The sequence below is a fragment of the Drosophila sulfurigaster genome, chromosome 2R (assembly GCF_023558435.1).
Source record: "Drosophila sulfurigaster albostrigata strain 15112-1811.04 chromosome 2R, ASM2355843v2, whole genome shotgun sequence".
Taxonomy (NCBI): Eukaryota; Metazoa; Arthropoda; class Insecta; order Diptera; family Drosophilidae; genus Drosophila; species Drosophila sulfurigaster.
The window spans coordinates 28,671,073-28,693,231 of NC_084882.1; the positions used below are offsets into that span (position 1 = coordinate 28,671,073).

Here is a 22,159-nt window from a genome sequence, read left to right on the forward strand (position 1 = left end):
TATGTATCAGACCCGTAATAGATTAAAAGTCATGTGCAGATCACCAAAATTAAGTATAACTGATACGCTTTTCAGCGGAATTCTAATGAAAAATTCCGTGTATAAAATGGCCCTAAACGAATTCATACATCAGTCCACCAGCATGGGATTTCATCAACATTGGAAAAGAAGTGCTAATAAAAAGATGGTTGAAATATATTCCAACAAAAATTTAGTGAAGCCTCAGGAGCATGTGCCCTTGAAAATGGATGATTTGAAATGGCTTTGGAAGCTAATGGGAATTTGTTATGCTGTTGCGGGAATTGTATTTGCTGCAGAACTTCTAGTTGGTCATTGGAAACGAAAGCAGGCTAGGAGAGTAATCGTAGTAATGCGTTAATTCTTGAGAGAATACAAAAATTAAATTAACAAGTCACTGTTTCAATTCAATGAACTACACACAAAAATATAAGTATTTGGTTGTTATAAAAACGAATATATTCAAATAAAGAAATTGTTTTTGCTTGAGTTTATACATTTTTTTATATGAGATGAGATATATTCATAACATTTTAAATTTCAATTTATGTTAATTTTAATATTTGTTTGACAATTTTAGTAAACGAGTTGTGGATTGCTTCCCGCGCTGTGAATGTGTGGGACATCAATAAAGACTTCATTACATCTTTCTTATCAAATATTCTAATTCGTCCGATGCAACAACGATAAAAATGCTTTTACTCATTGAATACCAACTATGGATATCTGGTATTCACAAAAGAATTAAATCTTAAAAGCACAAAAACACGTCAAATTGCGATTATACACAATGTTCACGAAGGAATAAATATTTGTATCATTATATTAGGAACATTATTATGTTGATAAATAAAATATGCTTCGATCCTAATTGTTTTTATATTTGCTTCAGTTTTTCTTGCAATAAATGCTTCGAAAATTATGCGAAAATTTGAAGCTAGTCGCGATTTTTGGAACATACAATCTGGTATAATTCGAGTGTAGCTCTTAATCGATATACCCCATAAGACCTTCAGTATTCTTTAGTATTTGTTTCGGTATAATATTTGGTATATTTTAAGAATAATACCGCACTGTTTTGCTTTTATTCAATATGGGTAGCGGGCTTTAGCTTTCTTACTAGTTAACATTTAGATATATTTAAATACTTATCACCTATCTTAACTTATTTCAAAAAGTAAGTCATATTTACTTGTTTTATACCCGCTACCCATAGGGTAGAAGGGTATTATAACTTTGTGCCGGCAGGAAATATATGTAACAGGTAGAAGGAGGCATCTCCGACCCTATAAAGTATATATATTCTTGATCAGCGTCAACAGCCGAGACGATATAGCCATGTCCGTCTGTCCGTCCGTCCGTCTGTCCGTATGAACACCTAGATCTCAGAGACTATACGAGATAGAGTTATAATTTTTTCGACAGCATTTGTTATGCTTGAACACAGATCAAGTTTGTTTCAAATTTTTGCCACGACCACTTCCGCCCCTGCAAATCAAAAAATCAAATAACAAGCGTAATTTTAAAGCTAGAGTTACGAATTTTGGTATATACAGTGATAACTATAGTAGTTATGATCCCTGAAAATTTGGTTGCGATCAGACAAAAATTGTGGAAGCTATTAAAGAAATACTTTTGTATGGGCAAAAACGCCTACTTACTAGGGTCTCACTTTGGCTGACAATGTGGTATATCGTGCCGTCTATGGTATATTTTAAATGCGGTACTATATCGATATACCGCATATACCATTTGGTACATTTTAATATTTTTGCAGTATGTTTGGTATATTTTGAGAATAATACCGCAAAATATATTGCTTTTATTCAAAATGGGTAGTGGGTATCTCACAGTCGAGTACACTCGACTGTAGCTTTCTTACTTGTTTTATTTGGTACATCTCTTTAAAGAAATCAATAAACTTTAGTATAATTTCTAACACTTCATTCTTATTTTTACTATATAGTATACAGTAGCTAGATAATATCTATGACGCTCCTTAATGTTTTGACATTATAATCATTTTAAGTTGTGTTATAAATCGATGAAAACTTTCACTCAAGGAGTTCAATATGCAATTTATTAAGATTGTTAACTTGTTGCCGGAGCTCAGTCTTTTCACAATTCTTGGGTGACAATGTTGACTGCTAAGTTTAAAAGTCGCAATTTATTGCTCCTACTTTTATCGGTGTTCATTATACCTCTACTTGGATCATTTAGTTTATACAATCAACAACCAATCGTTGATATAATACAAAATGAACTCATGGATAGACAAGCTGGGACCTTGCTAATCTTGAAACGACGACATCAATTGAATTGTAGCTTAACAGCATTGCATCCACTACAAATGCCAACATTACGTAAAGATGAAATGACTATATTTGATATGAAAGATTCATTCAACAGTGATGTGATTTCTGTGGTTTGTATAACAGAGTTATCAGACTCTGTGCTGCTCACAGCTCTGGCCAAAGATCTCCACCACATGAGAGAGACACCTATTATAATCTGGTTGCAAACTGAGAAAGCTAATACAAATACTTTTCTAGATGCTATTCTTCATCTTGCAAGTACCAACAACTTTCTCAGATTATTGGTTCTATACTCAAATTCGCTAGATGCTAAAAAGTCACCAGTTGTCTATCGACTTCAACCATTTCCCAGTGCAACTCTGGTGTCAATCACAGACAGCACTTTCATCAACACTTGGCATAATTTTATGGGTAAAACAGCCATCATATTACCTGATTTGGTAGGACCAAGCAGCTTGCTAATAACCGACTATCGTACGGGAGAACAACAACTTTTTGGATATGCTGATCGACTTATCATAGAGTTTGCTAAAAAAGTATAATATCACCTTGAAATTGAAAATTCCTCTCAGCAAGGTGAATGCTTTGGGAATTAATGATATTTACCGCATGACCTTGAATGGCGAACTTGATTTACCTATACGATACTTTGCGCATGCACCGCGAGTTCGATCAACACAAGTAGAATATGTCTCACTTTTTCGATTGGAGAGTATATTCATTATAGTTCCTTGTGGTAAAGAAATGTGCTTAGAAGATGTTTTTACTGGCTTAAAACATATTCAAACATTGTTGTGCTTGCATATTTCATATTTGCAATACTTGAGACGCTTCTTGTTGCTGCATTCTATCGAATTATCGGGCGAAGATTCAGATTCTGCTTTGGCAATCTTGTCTTTAATATGTGCGCCTTTCGTGGAGTTCTTGGCATTGGGATTCCAATGAACAGATATGGAAGCAGTTTTTCTCTAAAACAATTGGTCATGGTCATGAGCATATTCAGTTTAATATTTAGTAGTATTTTCAATGCCAATCTGAGCACATTGCTTATTAAGCAGCCACATTACACGCAGATCGAGAACTTTGAAGAGTTACGAAACAGCGAATTAGTAATTTTGCTAGACGAAAGATCTTACAACTATATCAAATGGGTTATTGATGAAGATATTTTCAAATCCTTGATACCAAATATACAAATTATTCCAACCAGACAACGGGAGAAAATGTTTTATGCTCTGAATAACAGCTACGGCTATCAGGTATTCACCAAACTGTGGAATGGTCTGGATTTTTATCAGAGACGGTATAAAGTAAAGAAAATGTGCACATCTCCCGGATTAATTATAGCTGATGTGCCAGTCAGCGGGATTTTGATGAACAATTCTGTGTTTAGGATAGCCCTTAATGAATATGTGCAGCAGACTCAGAGCATGGGATTTTATCTTCATTGGTTGAAAACTGCTTATCAAAAACTGAGTGGAAAATTGCCCAAACCAAATCTAATTGAAAATCAAGATTATAAGCCTTTAAGGATGGACGATTTGAAATGGCTTTGGAAATTAATGGGAATTTGTTATGCTGTTGCTGGACTTATTTTTGCCGTAGAACTTTTATCTGTGTATTGGCAAAGGAAACGTGCAAGGAGAGTTATCGTCATAAGGAATTAAATCTTACTATGTAATACGAAAGATGATAAATTAAATCCATAAAATTCAAATTAAATAAAATTCTTAAACTATTTCTTAATCTCTACACGAATTACATATATTTCGATATTCTTTATCACTATATTATAAACATAAATATATTTAAAAATAAAGTCGAATTCCTTTTCCTTTCACATGACACTTTCTTTTGGGTGTGATTGTTATTCATCTGTGCAAAAGAAAAAGGTTTAAGTTATATGGTTTATTTAATAGAAACTTTATTCTATTGCATTTTTCATATAAATACTTTGTACTTGAAATATTTGTTTCAAAAACATCGACTTTTGCTTTAAAATGTGAAATTCAGAAGTACCTTATTTTCTGTATTCAAATAAACAATTACATTATCTTCACCGATTTAAAAATGAAATTAAACTGCATTTTAATTACTTGATGATATATTTTTTATATCAGGTTTAGTATCTAGCTTTTGTCAATTTCTTGACATAATAATCATTTTAAGTAATGAGTTCAATATGCAATTCATTACGATTGTAAGCTGGTATTGCCATACTTCGACTTCAGTCTTTTCATTTTTCTTGGATGACAATGTTGGCCTTAACCAAATACAACTGTGGCGATTTGTTGCTCCTGCTTCTACTGTTGTTTACTACACCTTTACTGGACTCGTTAAGTCATCAACAACCAGTAGTTGATATAATAAAACATGAACTTAAGGAAAGACCAATTGGAACTTTGCTGGTATTGAAGCGAAAACATCAATTAAATTGCACCTTAGAAGCATTGCATCCACTACAAATTCCAACTTTGCGAAAAGATGATTCGACAACATTTGATATGAAAGATTCCTTCAAGAGTGATGTGATGTCCGTAGTTTGCATGACTGAGCTATCCGACTCTGTACTACTCACAGTCCTGGCCAAGGATCTGCATCGGATGAGGGAGTCACGCATTATAATCTGGTTGCAGACTGATCATGTTAATCCAAAGGTTTTTCTGGATACAATTTGTGATTTTTCAAGTACCAATAACTTTCTCAAATTGATGGTTATACATTCAAATTCGTACGATATGAAAAAGAAACCAATTGTTTATCGACTTCAACCATTTCCCAGTCCAAGTTTAGTGCCTATCACAGACAAGTCTTTCGTCAAGACTTGGCACAATTTCATGGGAAGAACTGCAGTCATATTAAATGACTTGATTGTGCCGGCCAGCATGTTGGTAAAGGATCAACGCACAGGAAAACAGAAATTTGTTGGATATTCTGATCGACTTATCATTGAGTTTGCTAAAAAGTATAACATTACTTTGAAATTGAAAATGCCACTTAGCAATGTAAAGAAGATGGATTATCATGATATCTATCAAATGACAATGAAAGGTGAACTTGATTTACCAATTCGATATTTTGCGAATTCACCGCAAGCTCGATCGTCACAAATAGAATTTGTCTCCGTACTTCAATTGGAAAGCGTATTTATTGTGGTTCCGTGTGGTAAAGAGATGAGCTTAGAAGATGTCTACTTAGGCTTAAGAACTTACTCGACCATCGTTTTGATTGCATACTTTACGTTTGCAATACTGGAAACGCTTCTTGTTGCTGCATTCTATCGAATTATAAGACGAAGATACAGATTCAGCTTGGGGAATCTTTTCATTAATATGTGCGCTCTTCGTGGAGTTCTTGGCATAGGGATTCCAATGAACAGATATGGAAACAGTTTATCATTAAAACAAATGGTCATAGTCATGAGCATATTCAGTTTAATATTCAGCTGTATTTTCGATGCTAACTTAAGTACTTTGTTGATCAAGCAACCGCATTACAAGCAGATCGAGAACTTTAAGGAGTTACGAGAGAGTAAGTTGACAACTGTTGTCGAGGAAAGATTGTACAACTACACCAAGAGGTTCATCGATAAAGATCTCTACGGATCTGTGCTACCAAATGTATTAACTGTTACACCGAGACAACGAGAACAAATGCTGTGCTCCTTCAATACGAGCTACGCCTATCAGATTCTCACAAGTATGTGGAAGGCTATAGACATTTATCAGAAACGTAATAAATTAAAAGTCATGTGCAGATCACCAGGATTAAGAGTAACTGATTTGCTTATCAGCGGGATTCTGATGAACAATTCCGTGTATAAAATGGCCTTAAACGAATTCATGCATCAGTCCACCAGCATGGGATTTTATCAACATTGGAAAAGAAGTGCTAATCAAAAGATGGTTGAAACATTTTCCAATAAAAATTTAGGCAAGTCTCAAGAACATGTGCCCTTGAAAATGGATGATTTGAAATGGCTTTGGAAGCTAATGGGAATTTGTTATGCTGTTGCGGGAATTGTATTTGCTGCAGAGCTTCTAGTTGGTCATTGGAAACGAAAACAGGCTAGGAGAGTTATCATAGTAATGAGTTAATTCTTGAATGAATATCAAAATTAAAAAATAATTTAAATAAAGAATAAACTGCGCACAAAAATATAAATATACCTCTACTATACAAAATATTATATTCAAATAAATAAATACAGCTATGTTGAGATTTTATATGTTTGAATTTATTTTATGAGACATACATATTTATAATATTTTAAATTTTAGTTTATGTTAGAAGAGAAGTATTTACATATAATATTTCTAATATTTGTTTGACAAATTAAGTAAACTAATTGTCTTGATCTTGTGCCTATCGATAAGCGATTGTTTCGCCGCGCTGTGAATTTCCCTTGCACGACAAATATTTCTCTGGGGCGACGATGTCGATGAGACAGATGGATGCGGCAGCTGGTATTCAGTCGTGAAAAGTTTGTTGCGCCGCTTGGAAGCCGTGCGCCGAGTGCCGAGTGCCGAGTGCTCATTTCTTTGTTTTGTGGAAATAATGCTATTAGCGTGAACATTTCGTTGCGCATACGCCGCATGTGCCAACATAACAAGTGTTAGCAAGTCTCGCGACCAGAGAATACAATTAAAAATGACAAAATTCAAAAGAAATATGCACTTATAATATAATATATAAATAATACATATCAAATAATATTGTGCTAATTTTGTGTTGTAAAATGAAAATAAATTTGTGTGAAAGAGAGAAATTTGTGTACAGTACTTGTGAAGTAAATAATAGTGCTGCGTTTTGTGCTCATCAGTGTGTAGGTGAAAAATTGGTTGAAATAATAATCACAATTAATTCTACATTGGCTGTGGCACACGCTCAATTAATTTCCTCAACACCTAAACGCAATTTAAAGCCGCATGTCGCAATAATTTAGTCGCTTGTCACATGCTCTAATAGCCTGAAATGTTTTCCCACAAATTTTCTAAATTTATGCCAGCCCTTCGGCCTGCAGCCTCCCACCACTCACATCCCTTTCCACCCCTCCTCCTCCTCCTGCTTCTGTTGAATCGGTTTTATGCGCGTTCATAATTTTGTTTATCACCTTCTTGCACGGTTTATTTGGCCAGCGAAGAGAGAGATATATTGTAAAGCTAAACTGTTTATAAAATCACAAAAAATGCTAAGCGCAAAAAGCTTAACAAAAGTCAAAAGCAAAACATTAACCCACACACGCCGTCGCCATGGAGAAAAAAAACACACACATAACAAAAAAAAACTGAGGAATCTATAGAAAAAAAAAAGAATGCTCTGGCTGTTGCCTGGGTCTGGCATCAGTCAATGTCAGTTGGCCCAGTGCCAGATCAGCGGGGGCGTAGACACAAAAAAAAAATGTATGAGCAAAAACAACAACAGAGCGAAAAGGGAAAGTTTAGCAGACGCTGCAGCTAAGCGTGGAAACTTTGATGCGCTATTCGTTGGTTCGTGGAAAAGTTACCCAACTCTATGTGTTGTGTCCACAATCGTTTTCGCCCAAAAAAAATCAAATTTTCAATTGTGTTTTCCCCAAACGTCAAGCGTCAAGTGGCAGGCCTGAAGTGCTCTTGAAACACATTTGAAATCGAATATATCGAAAACATATGTTAAACAGCGAAACAAATATTTGTCGCTATTATATTATAATTATTATTCATATTCTTCTTCATAGGCAGTGAAAATTGTTTTTTTACGGCAAACTGCTCGTGGATTGAAAATGGCATTGGCCCAAGTGCAAAATTTATGGCTACATTTGCCACTCGTAAAACTTTTCAAGTTTAGTCGGAAATGTGTGTTCTGGAATTGTGCAATAATTGGCATAATATACTATGTAAATAAAGCATTTTCAATAGTAACAAATTGATGGCAGCCGGCGAAGGTTATAAACTTGAACGACTTTTTAATTAGGTCGGTGATTTTTTTGGGCAGCTAAGCTTTGATGGCACTGAAATCTCCGTAGATCATTTTTATGAGATTTCACATTAAATTTTCTACATGCGAGAAACAAAATTGCCATGACTTTATTGTTGATTTTATCTGCAAATTCATTCATAAATTAAATTAAAATTTCTGTTCATTTGCATATAACGCCTTTTGCTCGCTGCTGACTGCATCATTTCCGTTTTAATACCCTGTAAAATGTGTTCAAGTGTGGAAGGGGTATTTTGAATTTTGTACTTTTCACTGCACTTTCGCATCAACAGAATTAGTTACATTGAATTCAAAAATACGTATTATAAATTGAAGAAACAAGAGCAATATTTTTATTTTTGAATTTTTTCTTTACTTCACTTGGGTATCTTCTTGTGTATTACATTTTCGTATCTCTACTCCTCTTGTTTGTGTTTTCGTCGTTGCTTAGCTTCAATTTTGTTGCCAAAATTATCGAAGCTCACCCATTCCTTCCCATTTGATCCCAAAGCGATTGACGTTTTCCAAATTTCGCGTAAAATGCTTTAGCAGAAAATGTATTTGGGGCTTTTTCGCATATCTATTTTGAAAATAAATACAGTTCTTTGGAAGCGAATTACGCCGCAAAAACATTTGTGAAAATTGTGAAAATTTTTGCCTGGCACACAACAGCAGCACACAACACTTTCTGCGTGCCCCATCAATTAGTGGCACAATCAAATGCAACGAACACAACGTGTGTACTATAGAATGGAGGTCTGGTAAATGCGCGCTGCCTTTTCGCATCATTTGTGTGTGACGTCAATGTAGTTGTAGTAATTTCCCTAACGTTCTCCTTCCGCTCTTTCTCTCTCAGCCCTAGAATATGGAAGCATAGATACATATGTACATCTTTGTGGAATCTAATTTTAGAGATCTCACCGTGCGCTCTTTGAGGAACTTGGAAATTGCCATTTTTATTGCTGTCTATAATTGGCGTGTTTACGTATGTGGAGACCCGAGACCCAAGATCCGAGACGAAGCATACTCAGCGATAGTTCTGAACTTGAAACTATTCCAATTGGTAGCTGTCGCAGCTATAGACAGACATTCGACTTGATTTGACTTTCCCTACAACATCCTCTTTGGTCGACTCATACACTTTTGCTTACTTCAGATTATGATGATGTTTTTTTCACGGCACTGTGATTAGTTTATTTTTGTCACGTTACTGCAATTTGAACTTTGGCAAAGTCATGAAGTGCCCGCTGACTCAGTGCAAATGATTTGACACTGCGCGAAAAGCGCAAACATTACTTTGATGGCAATGCATTATGAATATTACATGGAGGTGGTTGGGTAAAGTAAGAGCTTTGAATTTTAAATAATTAAAAGGATTAATGTATAGTGTGGAGGGAGAAACGAGTTTAAGAAGCGACAGATTTAAAAGTTCAGATCAGAGAAATAAAAATCAAATGTATAAAATATATGACAGATTTAATAGTTCAGATCAGAGAAATATAAATGAAAAGTATAATAATATATGTTCATTGTAAAACAGAACAATAGAAATCAATTGCTGTATAAAATCTTTGTAAGTCTGTAATTTATTATAATATATTTATTATATTTTTAGTAGCAAAAAGTTGATCATATTTTCAGAGGAAGATTGTCTTCCCTATGCCATAGAATTTGTAGTTTTTGCATGAAGTAATCACGTTTGCTAAGCGGACGTAAAAATTTAAATTTTGTTCCATATTAAGTATACGAATTCTCTAAGATGATTTTTAAAACTTCCACCCTAACATGCTTACAACTAAATGTATATCTTTTCAGTGAAACCTTTAAGATTTTTTTGTTTTATTTATCACATTATGAATGAATAACTCCGCTTGCAATTTCACCTACTTTTTCCGCAAAGTTATTCACCTCTTTGCAATGCAGCTGAAGCCACGTTCCGATCGGAATGTTCGTTGACATCGTTGCTGAGGCTTTTGATGACACATAATGATAGAATAAACAATAGCTAACAATTAGCTTTGCCACACATCAATAAATATTCATAACCATTCACTCATACATTCACACACACACTTCTATGTATGGACACCCACACACATAGTGAAAAGTGTTGAGCAGCAGCTTTAACCATAAACAATGCGTTCATATCGTTATTACGTATCTGTATAATACGAACGCAATGAAAATTAATTATGCCATGTGTCTTTTTGTCAAGTGTACTCGAGTGTCTGTTCATCTACAGACACACAAACACACACACACGTACTTGCATACACTTGTGTGTAGATCTGCATATGTATTTGTCCAGCGTTTGTCATCGCATGGAGCAATCGCAGTTCTAGTTCCAGTTCAGACGTCAGCCAGTTCGTATCTTGGAGCTCGCGTCAACCGTAAGTACGACTATAAAAAATTGTAGTAGCAATTGACTCGCCCGTTTAATGATTATGTTAATTATGTCATAAATGCAATTGTAAATGTTAAATGTTATCTATCAACAGGTCTGAACTGTCGACCAACGATTTGTTTATAAACGAAAACAACGAAAGAACAGAGAGTGGGGCAAACGAAAGGCGATGGACATGCAATTAGATAGAAATTAACAGAAGAAGAATATTCTATAAACATACTTAAATATATACACACACTTGTCGTTATGTGTGTGTGAGCGAGCGAGAGAGAGCGAGTGATAGAAATTAACGAACATGTTTAATCTGCTGCGACGCACGCGTCAGAGAAAGGCGCATAAAAACAAAAACTACGATGTAAGTGATGATGAAGAGGCATCAAAGCCAAGAGCGCCCACAACAGCCTTTGACAGGAGCACAGAGAGCACGCACAGTAATGGCGCCGAGTGCCGTTACCTATTCAGCAAGAGAGAGAGCAAGGCGAGTGAGAGCAACTCGCATGAGAGCAGCGCCCGTGAGAGCAACTCGCATGAGAGCAGCGCCCGCGAGAGTAAATCGCATGAGAGCAGCGCTGGGCCGCGACGTGCGGTGATCGAAGAGTTGGAGGACTTTGGCAGCGACAACGACGAAGAGAAGGCAAGTGTAAAATTAGCAAAAACAGCTGCTGCTAATGGCCATTCAGCGATCTCTTGGCGCTCCGACAATTTGTTGTATATAAATAACATGGGCAGCGGTGATGCGGCGACAAAGGCGAGGACAACGACTGCTGCTGCTGCTGTTGACGATGATGAGGAACGAAATGAACGAAATGATAGAAATGCTGCTGCCACCGCAACGGCGGCTGTTGGTGTTTTTTGCTCTTGCTGCTGGGCATGCCACGGGCAGTCAAAACGAGGCAGCCATCGCGAACGCAAAAGCCAAATACGAGTCGAGACAGCACGCAGGCGACGGTCAGCTAATTGGCCAAGAACGGCAAGACGGGCTAATAAAACGGATTGGGCCAACAAATGGCAATGCCGAACAACAATTACAAATTGCTGGCACGGTAATTGATGCAGACGACATAAACACTAAACGCAACAACACAACAACAGCAACAACGAACACTAAAACGCAGACGGAAACAGAGAACAGAGTGATCTATCGAAGGCAATCGAAGGAATCGAACGAACAGAAACGACTATCGCGTCTATCGCTGGGTAACTTTGCATTGCTCAAAGACAACACTGCAGGCGAAGAGTCTGTGAACAGCAGCAGCAACAGCAGCAACAAGAAGCAGCGCAGCACAACGTTGCAAAGAAGTCGCGAATTTCTCAGTGATATTTTCATGGCGCGTGGACGTAATCATCATCAAAAGCAGCGAAATCAACAGCAACAACCTCCACAGCAACCACAACAACAACAGCAGCCTGCCAACGACGTAATCGCTATTGGAGAGGCCAGGGTAACAACAGCAGAAACATCAGCAGCACACCTTGAAACGAACTCCGACCCCGCCGCGACCGTGTCCACAAATAGTTATCAAATGACTATGTCTAATAATAGCAGCACACCAAAAAAAATCGACACAACGGTGCTGCGCTGCCAACGCAGAGCGACGATAAAGAGAGCGAGGCGTTGCAAAGAGAACGACGCAGTAATTCAGCTGGAGCTGTGCGACAGGAGCAGCCACTGCTGGCAAAAGAGAGCCAGCAGCTGGCCAGAGAATTGCGACGTGCTGCCGATGTTCATAGACAGCGTAGAGCGGCGAGTGCTGAATTTATTCAAGCGGCAAACGTCGAGCTGTGCACTGTCGCGGAAGAAGATCAACAGCAACAGCAGCAACATCAGCAGCAGCAGCAACAACAGCGGCAACAGCAAGGCGATGCAACACTGCAGCGCAGCAGCAGCAGCAACAGCATCAACAACAGCAACAGCAATAACATTTACAACTACAACAATTACTATATCAACAACTCTAGTGATATAGATCTAAACAGCATGGGCCAAAGTAGCGGCAAGCCCAATGACTGCCAACAACAACAACAGAGCTCAGCGCACAGCTCACGCGCCAGCACGCCGCGTGAGTTTCGTGAGTCGATCGTGAGAGACACAAAGCCAACACAGCCGCAACATGATGTGCCCAAAATCACAGTGGTTGACTGCAGCTTCGAACAGAGTCCCAGCCAAAGTCCCCAGGCGGTGCCCGTCGAGGAAATCTTCTATGACTTTGAGCAGCCACAGCAGCAACCAGAGCAACAGCTGCACGAACACGAGAGCAACATCAACATTGAAGAGTTGAATGAGGCACATGTGGAAACACTGGAGGATGAAGTGTTTGCCGTGGATATTCCGACCACCATTTATCAGCAGGCCAATGGAATGCCGCGTCCGTGGACACGTTTGACCAACGTTAAGCTGGAGAATGTGCAGGAGGAGGAGGAAGAGGAGCCGGAAGACCATGTCAATGGAGAACCGGAGCCCGAGGATGATGAGCTGGACGAGGCGCTGGGCATGGAATGCGATGAGCCGGAACGACGTACGCCAAATGGATCGCGACAATCGGCAAGCAGCGAGCGCAGCGCATTGAAAAGCGATTCCAATTTAAGCAGCAGCTATGCGGACTCGGGCATTGGCAACGACTTGCCACAGCAATCACACCAACAGCAACAGCAACAACATGCACATGCAGCGCCCTTGCCACCGCCTCGCAGCTCGTCAATGTTGTCGCAGCCGCTGCGCATGCCGTTCGTGCGGGATGCCAACTCAACGTCAACCGACTACGACTACGATGGCGATGGCGAGGAGCTGTTGCTGCAGTGCGACGAACTCGATGATGAGCAGCAGCACAATTACGACGAGCGTTTGGTCTGCATCGAGAGCATTAGCCTGCCCGATGTCGTTGTCGAGTCAACGACCGCCACAACAACAGCAACAACTACAGCTGCAACGGCAGCAACGACAACATCTGCCTCTGCTGATGCCACAAATGGCAGCAATGATGGCCATCTCAATATCAATATTACAAATGGCGCCGGCGGCAATAGTCTCGGCAATGTGCATTTCATACCCATACACATCGAGGGATCCACAGGATCCGGACGCAGTCGCAGCAACAGTCCGAAGCATCGCAGCCTGGACGATAGTTGCATTGGACGCAACAGCATTGAGATTGTCGAGGATGGCAGTGTGCTGAATAGTGCGGCGCCATCGCCGTCACAGGAGGCGCATGAGCTCAAGTAACGTATACGCCATGTCTGTCAGCTATTACTAACGATCACAGCAATGATGATCTCAACATCAGACAGCCACAGCCAGCTTCAGTCAGCCTTTGTTTACATACATACAGAATTGTTTTGTTGCATTTTACGCGGCGTATGCGTAATTATTGTGCTACTAACATCAGTTTTAGCTCTGCGCTGCAATGGACGTTTTCTTTTGTGCCATCAAATCACAATTGTGACGCGTTAATTAATCAGCACATACACACACACACACACTCTTAGTCAATTTTCCATTTTCCATGCCATTTGCGTCGTTCTTACGCTTTGGTATCTTGTCAGCCATTCATCTTGATCTGCCTTGTTCCTTGTCGTCGTTTTTCTCTACGACATTTTATTTTTCCAGTCAAGAAATCACATTTCTCTTAATAGCCGTTGTTTTGCTTATAAAACAGATGCGTGTGTATCGCATATATATATGGCGGATATATCTATTATTTCGCTGTTTTTCTGGCATACATCTGCCAATCATTTATGCTCAAAGAGCATAAGTTCAACATCAATAGAAGGAAATACGCAATTAGTTGATATCTAGTTGTTATCTTTTTCTATATATACTATAAATACTTATTCATACTATATTTCTCAATCTAATATCTAAAAGCTTTTGTTGCTGGCGCTAGGCAATTTGCATATTTCTCTCTCTCTACGTATACGTAATTTAAATAAGTATTCATCAATCAAAACAGGAAATAGGCAAATCATTTCTTTCCCACTTATATGCATTCATTTCTATTTTTTTCATTTATATATATTTTTCAATTTTAATTCATTAGAATTTTCATTAGATATTCTTTTTTCATTTTGCGTATACGTAATTTGCACAAGCTTAAATCAAAAAGTTTTTGGAATTTCTGTTGGACTTATATATTGAAATATTTTGCATTTCTTATATACTTGTGTGTATATATATATCTCATTTATTTTCATTAATTTGTAGTTTTATTTATTACGTATACGTATTTTTAATAGTAGATCGTGAGCAAAACAAAAGTAGCGATTACTTTTCTTTTGAATACTTAATTCTATTTAACGTATGTATTTCATATTTGCCAGTATTTGAAATACGTTGTACAAGCTTTCTCACACCTGTTTGCAATTTCCTGTTGTATTTTCATATTATTCTTTTTGACTCTTTTATCTTCTACTTAAATGGGACAAAAGATCAAAGCTAAACAATTGATTGACTTCCACAAAGAATAGTTTTGTACCTTACCATAAATGTTGTCTTTTATATTTAAATCCTTTTGGTATTTGCCGTGCTAGTTAGTTGCTCATATTACGTATACGTTTGACTATCAACTATGTTTTGTTGTATTGAATACCTCCCATTGTTTGGCCTTCAAAATGATGACGGATTGTGACAGCCGGTTGGACAAGTGTCTCGGCAATTTGGCAAATACAAATATATACTTGGCAGTCCACTCATTATTCCCTGGTGGTTATTTATACAAAATTGTCAAATATGAAATAATTTTAACAAATAGCACAATTGGAAGGCATTTAATAACATTTTACCAGGAGGTTTTCCAACAAGCTTCTTCTTCATATTCATCGTAAATCATCTTAAAATAAATTCCCTTCGTCATTTGCTGGCAACATGTTTGCAATTCCCACGCCCAATTCTCGTTCCATCTCTTTCGCCCACATTTTCTTCTGTTTATTATTATTTTGTTTTTTTTTTTTTTTTTGTGTATTCACTTGCGATAATTTGTGTTTTCATATTTGCAAGCGGCGTCTGCGTCAAATGTGCATAGAACACGAGCTGCTTGCTCTAGTTTTTCCGGCTTATTTTAGTCATTTTTCCCACCGGACGCGCACTGCAAAATGTGAGAAAATTTAGAAAATTAGAAGGCTAGAGAGATTTTGATAATTTGTGAAATGCGCGTAATTAGAACGAATATTTAAGAGGTGCACTTGATTTAGCAGCTGGCCCATGGAGCAAAGCAAATATAAACACTAGTCGGCACATCAATTACGCACTTAACATTGATCGCAACTAGTGTTTACGATAAGCACAGCACAGCAGCACTAAGGGGCGTATGGGTAATGTCTTAAGTAACGAGTAATTTCATGAACATCTTGGGCAAAAACCAAAAAAAACGCACGAAGCGAAAAGGGAGAAGGCAGAAGACTGAAAACTGAAGCAGCATCAAACATTCTTCGTCAAAGTTCAGACACAAACAAAACTTATGCCAAAAATAATTGAAATAACTTGTGAGATACATTTTGTATTTTGTATCTTGTATCTTGTGTCATGCTGTACAACGCGCACACGCTCTCGACGTTTGAACGCAAGGCTAACGCAACGCAACACAACGCTGCTAAATCGCGTGTCACAATTTTTTGATAAATCTGCCGCTCATTGTCTCGTATATATCCTCTATATAGACGAACGTATCCCTAACACTTTGCCAAATTGCAGATGCGAAATGAAAGATCTATAAATAGATATGCGCATTTCTCTCGCAGCTACAACGAATAGATAGATAGATAGACAGACAGATAGATAGATAGATACAATTAAAGCGTATTTTAAATGCAAACAGAAAACCCAAACAAAAATCAAACAAAACAAAACAACGAATATTATATAAATTGCGTCGAAGCAATTAATGGGTAACTGGCAAGGCAGACATTCCCCAAAATTTCTTGCACCTCATTTTCATTCACTGTGGCGAATTTCCGTTTCGAAAAACAACGTCAGATATTTATGCGAAAAAATATATATTCTGTTACTTATTATATATTTTAACTAAAATAATTTTTACTTTTTAATGTCTGTGTAAGAGATTTAACATAAGACCTCAATGCGTGCGCAGCTCACGTTTGTGAGTCATATTTTTTTGTTTTCATGCGGTTTCTCTAGACATTCTGTTGACTAACTATTTATATGATGGATATAGCATATTATATGTGTATATTTTTGTGTCTAATTTTTAAGCTCTTAATACTCAACAGCACATTCACATTTCCTTTCGATTTTTGTTGCAGAAAAGAGCTGAAGCTACAAAAAGCGCGTTTCACCACACAACTGGAGGATGCCCATCGAAATGTTCAGAGTCTGGAGGCCAAAGTGGGAGATATGCAAGTGAGGATACAAAATCTGGAACAGGAATTGTCACTCAAACAATGGAATGTAGATAGTGAGTACTTAGCTAAAACAAAAGTGCAATACAATAATCCAAGCTGATTTCAGTTTTAAATTCATTTTTGAGAATGAAATTGCTTGCAAAGAGTGATAAAAACAAACTCATTTATATTTTTAAGTATTTATATATTGCTAAACTGTTTCATTTGTTAAAACAATTTATTTATCACATTTACTGTCATGTTGCAGGACTCCAAGGAGAACTTACTGCGGCTCAGAAGGACGATGAATTTGTGCGCAAAAAGCTAAAAGTGCTCGAGGATGAGAAGATTAATTTGCGGCACAAGTACAGCGATGATGAGGACGAGTTCCGACGCAAATATGGTAAATACTTTAGCAGCAACTAAATGTGCTACTAAGCTAATTGCTCGCTCACTAATTGCAGACGCATTGCAATCGCAGTACAACGAACTTACCGAAAAGTACAAAGAGACGCAGAGCCTGGCAAATGGTTTGCAAACGCAGCTGGCGAATGCAAAACTCGAGGTTGAGAACTGGCGCAATGAGGTGAATAAAATACGCGTTGAATTGGATGAGCAAATACGCATACTCAAGAATGCGTTAGAGTATTCGGAAGCGGAGCGCAAAATCTGTGAGGATAAATGGCAAAAGGAGTTTGAAATGCTCAGAACACACAACAGAGGTGAGTACAAAAGTAACAGAGATATGTAGCTGACTGACTGACTGATTGATTGATTGATAGAACGCGAGGAGACACTGATGTCCGATTGCGAGTGGCAGATGCGGCAAATGCAGCGACAGTGCAAGGATAAAATGGACAAAACCAATTACGAACGCAAGCAGGCAAGCGCCAAGGCCGAGGAACTCGAATTGGAGTTGCAATCGCGTCGCAAGGAGGCCGAATCCTTACGCATTTGCCAGGCACAGGTTAAGTCCTTGAGCGGCGTGGTCAGTGAACAGGAACGTTCGATACAAACGCTCATGGAACGCATCGAGAATCTCAAGGGGGGGAGCTGGAGATGGCCAATGAGAATCTGGAGACACAGATCGAAGCTGTGCACAAAATCAAATATCAGTGTGATAAGTGAGTAGAAGAAATACCAAATGTGATTGACATCAATCAAGCAATTTGTATGCGTTTTTTGCAGTGCCATTTATGACAAGGAACGTCAAATGATCTATCGCATCGATGAGGTGCGCAACGAAGCTGCCGCCTTTTGGGAGAATAAACTTTAGTAAGTAGCAAAAGAGCATAATGATTGATGTGATTGATTAAAGTGTTAGCTGGTTGATGAAGTGATAAAAATTTTCTAATTAATGATTGAAAATACTTGGGATAGTAATAAGTAATATAATAGACAACTTGTTCTTATATTTTTAAGTCTATCAATCACAACTTCAGAGAATAGCTTATTCTTATGCTGATTGTTAAGATTGATTTGGATATTAAATGATTGATGCCGTACATAAAAAGTTGAATATTTAATTGAAAATGCAACCTGTTTGTAAACGTTCTTATCAATTTGAACTCATAACTTACTAGACTACTTTGGATTACTTATGTACATCAATCAATCATCAATCAATCATACTTACATCAATCAATCATTGTGATTCTGAATTTAAAAATTTAATTTATTGCCCAATATTTATTTTAAATGATTTTTGTAATATTTTTTTAATTTACAATTTCTGTTTTCTTCAACCACAGCACAGAGATGACAAGACTGACAAATGAGTTGGAATCCGTTTATGTGGATGAGCGACGCGATGCCTTGGATAAGCTGCAGGCCGAGCATATCGAGGAGCTGCGTGCACTGACCAATCGCTACACCGCCAACGAGGAGGAGCTGCGTGCAGAGGTTAATCTCTATAAACTCTATAAATTATTTCCCAACTTAAACTGCATTATTAATATTTGCAGATCGATGAGCTGACTGGCAATTTGGAGCTAAAGAAAGAGGACTTTCTGGCGCTGCGAGAACGCTCCGATAATGCGCTTCTGCAGACACGCATGCATCTGGATCGTGCCGATCGTGAGTATCAGAATGCCATGTGTCGGGAGGAGGATCGTCGCGTCGAGCTTGAGGCGAAGCTGAAGAGAGAGTTTGAGGAGGAGAAGGAAGAAATGGAGGAGAAATTCCGTGAACGTTTGGGTCAAGTCAAGGAAGAGTTTGCCAAGGAGTTGCAGCTCTCCACACAGGACATGGTGGAGAGTCATCGCAAGGAGCTGGGTAAGCTAATCAGAAAAGTTTTGGTAAACTCATCTTATTGCTTTTTTTTACCATTTTAGAATCCCAAAAGGCCAAGCTGCAAAGCGAAAAGGATGAAGCACTGCAAGCACTTGTGGAGCGACATCGCGCCAAAATGGCCGCTGCCGAGGAACGAATTAAGTGAGTATCAAACTTGTCTTGAACATATATCAATTGCCTGCCTTATTGCCTGCCTGTTAGTCGTATTATTCCTTTATAGTTTTGTTAACTGTTGTAGAGCTATTTAAAACCCCATTTGCTTTCCATATTTGCCATCTTTCCATTTCATATTTCGAATACATTTCATTTGCCTTGTCTTTTGTTTTCTTTCATCGATCGACGATCAGCTGCATTGATTTAGATTGTTCAACATCGGCGACCGCCTTGTGTGTGCTTGCGAAGGGGGCGTGTCCATATATGCCAACACTCTATGTGCTATATCTGACCATGTCGCCATTGATTGCACTCGCATGTTTAGTGTTTAATATTATCGCTGTGCTCTATATCAAATATCGTCACCTCTTGTCCAATTGATCAACTTACTCGCTAGTTTTAAGTAACTTTCAAATATAACCTTCTTGTTCTCTATTTCAATCAAGGAGCTATTTCTTTTTAAAATTCTTTGCACGTGAATTCAAATTTGAAATACCTTTGCATTAATAGTTTTCTTTCAATTAAATCTGCATGTCATTCCTTTTATTCATTCCACTCAATCCTCTTTTTATTTATGTAGATCTAATTTAAAGTAAATCTTTCTTTTGTTATTCCCTTTTATCGATTGTCAATCATTTACTTTCTATTTTATACTCAATTAAGTTTCTATTTATTACAATTTATAATTTTTGTTCAGCATAAGTTATTTTCAATTATTTCAGTCGATCAATCTTATGGTCAATCAATCAATCATATACATATTTTCGTTGCAGAAGCTAGTTTCACATATTTATTGCTATGAATCTTGTAGAATTTGTATATTATTCATGTCAATCAACTTATCAATCATTTATTCAATCATTTATTCAATCATGCTCAATGTACATAGTATACATAACTTTACTAAAAGTAGAAATTTCCTTTGTTTTTCAAGTTTTATGTTATTGATTGAAATCAATCAGCTGATCATTCAGTCAATCAATCATAATAACATTTTTTTTTTTTTAAGTATAAATTGTTTTTTTATTCAAATTTAATTGTGTGATTGAAATCAATCAGTCCATCAATTAAACACTTTTCAATCAAGTGTATGCTACATCAATCAAGTTGTGTCTGCTTTTGCTCACTCTGCACTGAACGAAGCTCGTGTTTACAGAAAATATATCTTTTACTTTCTCTTTTTACGCTATATACCTACCATCCACCAACTACCACCTACCGCTCTCTATGCTTGTGTGTACCTCAACAATCCTAACACCAAAAAACCAAAACCAAAACCAAATGCACCAACAATCAAAACAACAACAACAACGACAACAACATCAACAAAACGTACTCCTCGCAGCGATGTAGAGCTTCGGCATCAGCGCAATCTGAAGGACTTGAAGGCGGCATACGATGCCGAGAAGGCGGCGCTGGATAAACGCGATATCAGCAATGCGAATGAGATCGAGCAGCTGCATCGCAAGTGTCGCTGTCTGACCAATCTGTAAGTGCATCTCGACATAATCAAAACTGTGCATAACTCTCTCGTGTTTGCTTAGCCATGTCGTGATTGTTGTATCCAGTACAGTAAACTCTTCACATCGAACGCGCGTTTGATAAACTAAAAGTAAACTCTATGTAATCTTGCAGATTCGAGGAGATGCGTATGCGTTATGAGCGGAGAGATCCGCGTGCGGAGGATCTGCGAGAAATCTCCGAGTTGCGCACACGTTGCGATAGTCAGGAGCGAGATCTGTTTGTGCTCACCGATCGACTACGCGAGATGCAGATCCAGATGTCGGAGCTGCAGCAGAATGGCGATGGGGCAACGTTGCGCAAGAAGCCGCCATCGAAAACGATACCCACCAGCTGTGATGTCATCTACGAGGAGAACGAGGAGCGCGAATCCCCCGAACAGGATCTGCAGCAACAACAGCAACAGGACTCATCGGAGGGCGGCTCCTCGGAGAGGGACGACAACGAAGAGGAGCAACTGGAGCAGGAGCCCAGCGACACTGAATCGAATCATACGATTGAAATCAATCATAAGTGCAACGATCGCATCAACGAGGACGATGCTCACATGATCTCAGCTGTGTGAACAAATTGTTTGATTGATTGATGGATTGATTGAATGATTGATTAATTGATTGATTGAATGATTGATTGATTGATCTTCACAAAATACTCGCCAAAGCGCAGTAGTGACGACTTGCAAACTTGCTGCAGCTGCTCGCTCTAACTATCTATCGACAGTTATCCTGTAATTGCACCATTCAAAGTTTTCAACAGACGCACAAAATATATTTATTATTTATACACAAAAAGCACTTAAAAATTGTAAAATATTTAAAACACAATCTAATTGGTTTATGAAACCGCAACAAATACGAAATAAATGTAAATACTTTTAAACAATTTCTCAAGCTGAAATTGTAATTAATTTCAAAAAAGTTTTTATTAATTTTTCGCCAACTATAAAATATTGCTCATAATCTTTTCTGTTGTCTTTAATGTTTTTATTCAGGAAATTTTGGTTCTACATAAAAGACAAATATCATTCTTTAGTGCAATATATTTTAGGACAAGAAGAAGAAAACTTTATTTAAATAGAACAACAATTATTTTACTTGCATTGCATTAAAGTGCATTGAAAAAATCTACTAATGTAATGTTTTGAAGTGCACAATGCTTTTCGTTAAAT

At 37.8% G+C, this 22,159-nt stretch overlaps 2 protein-coding genes across 2 annotated transcripts; both read left to right on the forward strand.

Annotated features, from left to right (window-relative positions):
• Positions 1-6,810: 6,810 nt before the first annotated feature.
• LOC133835988 (uncharacterized) lies at positions 6,811-12,662 on the forward strand. The gene is made up of 3 exons (XM_062266195.1): positions 6,811-7,158; positions 10,504-10,678; positions 10,787-12,662. Exon 3 carries the CDS (start codon positions 11,430-11,432, stop codon positions 12,660-12,662), a length of 1,233 nt encoding a protein of 410 aa, XP_062122179.1. The 5' UTR covers positions 6,811-7,158; positions 10,504-10,678; positions 10,787-11,429.
• On the forward strand, positions 12,518-21,872 carry LOC133835987 (interaptin-like). Its single transcript, XM_062266194.1, is given in 11 exon segments — positions 12,518-13,911; positions 16,948-17,099; positions 17,294-17,428; positions 17,490-17,747; positions 17,808-18,070; positions 18,073-18,149; positions 18,214-18,300; positions 18,777-18,927; positions 18,990-19,299; positions 19,359-19,458; positions 21,106-21,872. Coding segments are annotated over 11 exon segments (3,222 nt in total). The 5' UTR covers positions 12,518-12,673; the 3' UTR covers positions 21,557-21,872.
• Positions 21,873-22,159: the final 287 nt, after the last annotated feature.